We start from the raw sequence: 1,797 nt of genomic DNA, 5'->3' as shown, positions 1-1,797 counted from the left end.
TGTCCAGCCCCGGAGTCTGCGCGCTGGCGCTGCTGGGCGCGTCCAAGTTTTACGCGCAGCTGACCGGTAAGGGCCGCAGCTGACCGGTAAGGGCCGTGGGACCCGGCGACCCGCCAGCTGGAGGGAGGCCCCGTGGCCCCGCGCTCACTGTCCGCCTGTGGCCCGCCTGCCCTCGGCCACGCAGCACGCGCTTCAGCGCACCGGGCGAGGTCGGATGTCAGCCCTTTCTGGGGTGTGACCCGGGACAGGGAACCCACCCGGGCGCCCCTCGCCACTGTGAACTGGGGGTGTCTGCGCCTACCCGCCCGAGGCTGCCTGTGCAGATCCTCTGGGCCGTTTGGAAGGCTCGCTGCGCCGAGCTCTGCAGCCTCAGCTTCCAGCCAGCAGCACCGTCTCCAGTGCAGTATCCAAACCCCACACCGTGTTCACGTTCCCCCACGGATGCAAGCTCGGCCTCACGGCGCATTTGTCTGGCCTGACGGCGAGCTGTGACCAAGCCAGGTCCCCGAGGAGCCAGGTCCCCGAGGAGCGGCCGCTGGGCTCTCGGAAGGCAGCCTAGGAGGCCGCAGTCTGCAGTCACACGGGCAGCTAGACAGGCCGGCTGGTCACGGGGGCGCCGGGGAGCCCTGGGCGGGACAGTGGGGGCCTGTGAGCCTTTGGCGCTGGAGGTGTCCCTGCCAAGTGAGGGCTCTGGTGCCAGTTTCGGGCTCGTCACCCCGGTACGGACCCTACCCCCGTCTCACAGTCACAGTGAAGTGTTGGGGCCGGGCCACCCGTTCCCCACATGCAGTCGTTTTTAATACAAAGACCCTCCCCTCTCAGGGTTGTTTCACTGTCGCCAGGCCGCTGGCCGACGCCTGCACGTTAGTATCAGACCCGCGGGCGGTCACACACCTGTCGCCTCTGTGTTTAGTTAGAGCCGTCCTTGGACTCGGAGTGATCTTTGGACTTTGGACTTTGCAAAAAGAAGTGCGGCGGCATTTCGGGGCCACGGCGGCCACCATGTTCTGCTGGATGACGGCCTCGCAGTTCCACCTGATGTTCTACTGCACGCGGACGCTCCCCAACGTGCTGGCCCTGCCCGTGGGTACGTAGTTGACGCCGGTCAGGCCCTGCGATGGCTCCCATGCCTCTCGCTGGGCGTGGAGCACACCTGCCAGGTGACAGGTGAGTGGGTGTCCGGCGAGCACCTGCCAGGCGATCGCTGCTCCCCTGGGGCGTCGTAGAAACGCCCAGTGACGGGACAGCCCGGGAGGGGGAGGTGCACCTTCTAGGAAAGGGAGCACCTGGGACGCTCCCTGTGCAGCCCTGCAGGGACTGGGGGCCGGTGGCAGCTCGCTGTGGGTGTTCTGGGGGCGCCCCAGGCAGATTGGAGAGCCACAAGGAGGCCAGGGTGGCGTGGGCGTGGGGTTCTGTGCTGACCGACAGAGGCGTGGCCTGGCCCGCACCATGCCTGGGAGGTGGCCAGCAGAGCACCATTCCCGGTGAACTGTGGGCGGAGCCAGCAGGACGTGCGGAGCATAGCGGGACTGGAGGGGAGAATGGCCGCGGTGGGCACTGCACACGGAGCCTCAGGCTCCGGAGATACCCCTGGGGTCTGGGCTGTGTGACGGTGCAGGATGCGGGGCCGTGGCGGGGGAGGGGCAGGGGCAGGGCCGGACGTCCTGAGCGGTGTTGGCTGCTCCTGTGGCTCTCACACGAGAAGTAAAGGCTGCGTCTTGCGGTTCACAGTGCTGCTGGCCCTGGCGGCCTGGCTGCAGCAGCGCTGGGCCCGCTTCATCCGGCTCTCGGCGCTGG

The 1,797-nt window shown here is 67.9% G+C and overlaps 1 protein-coding gene across 1 annotated transcript in view; it reads left to right on the top strand.

Annotated features, from left to right (window-relative positions):
* Nucleotides 1-2: 2 nt before the first annotated feature.
* ALG12 (ALG12, alpha-1,6-mannosyltransferase) overlaps nt 3-1,797 on the top strand; it is a gene marked incomplete at its 5' end in the record, with an annotated part of 5,528 nt that continues 3,733 nt past the window's right edge. The window contains 3 exons of the mRNA XM_006771096.2: nt 3-66; nt 914-1,087; nt 1,732-1,790. Coding sequence (XP_006771159.1) covers nt 3-66; nt 914-1,087; nt 1,732-1,790 — 297 coding nt within the window. The remainder of the gene's footprint in view (nt 67-913; nt 1,088-1,731; nt 1,791-1,797) is intronic.

The sequence above is a fragment of the Myotis davidii genome, unplaced genomic scaffold (assembly GCF_000327345.1).
Source record: "Myotis davidii unplaced genomic scaffold, ASM32734v1 scaffold845, whole genome shotgun sequence".
Classification (NCBI taxonomy): Eukaryota; Metazoa; Chordata; class Mammalia; order Chiroptera; family Vespertilionidae; genus Myotis; species Myotis davidii.
This window is presented reverse-complemented; position numbering and strand designations above follow the sequence as displayed.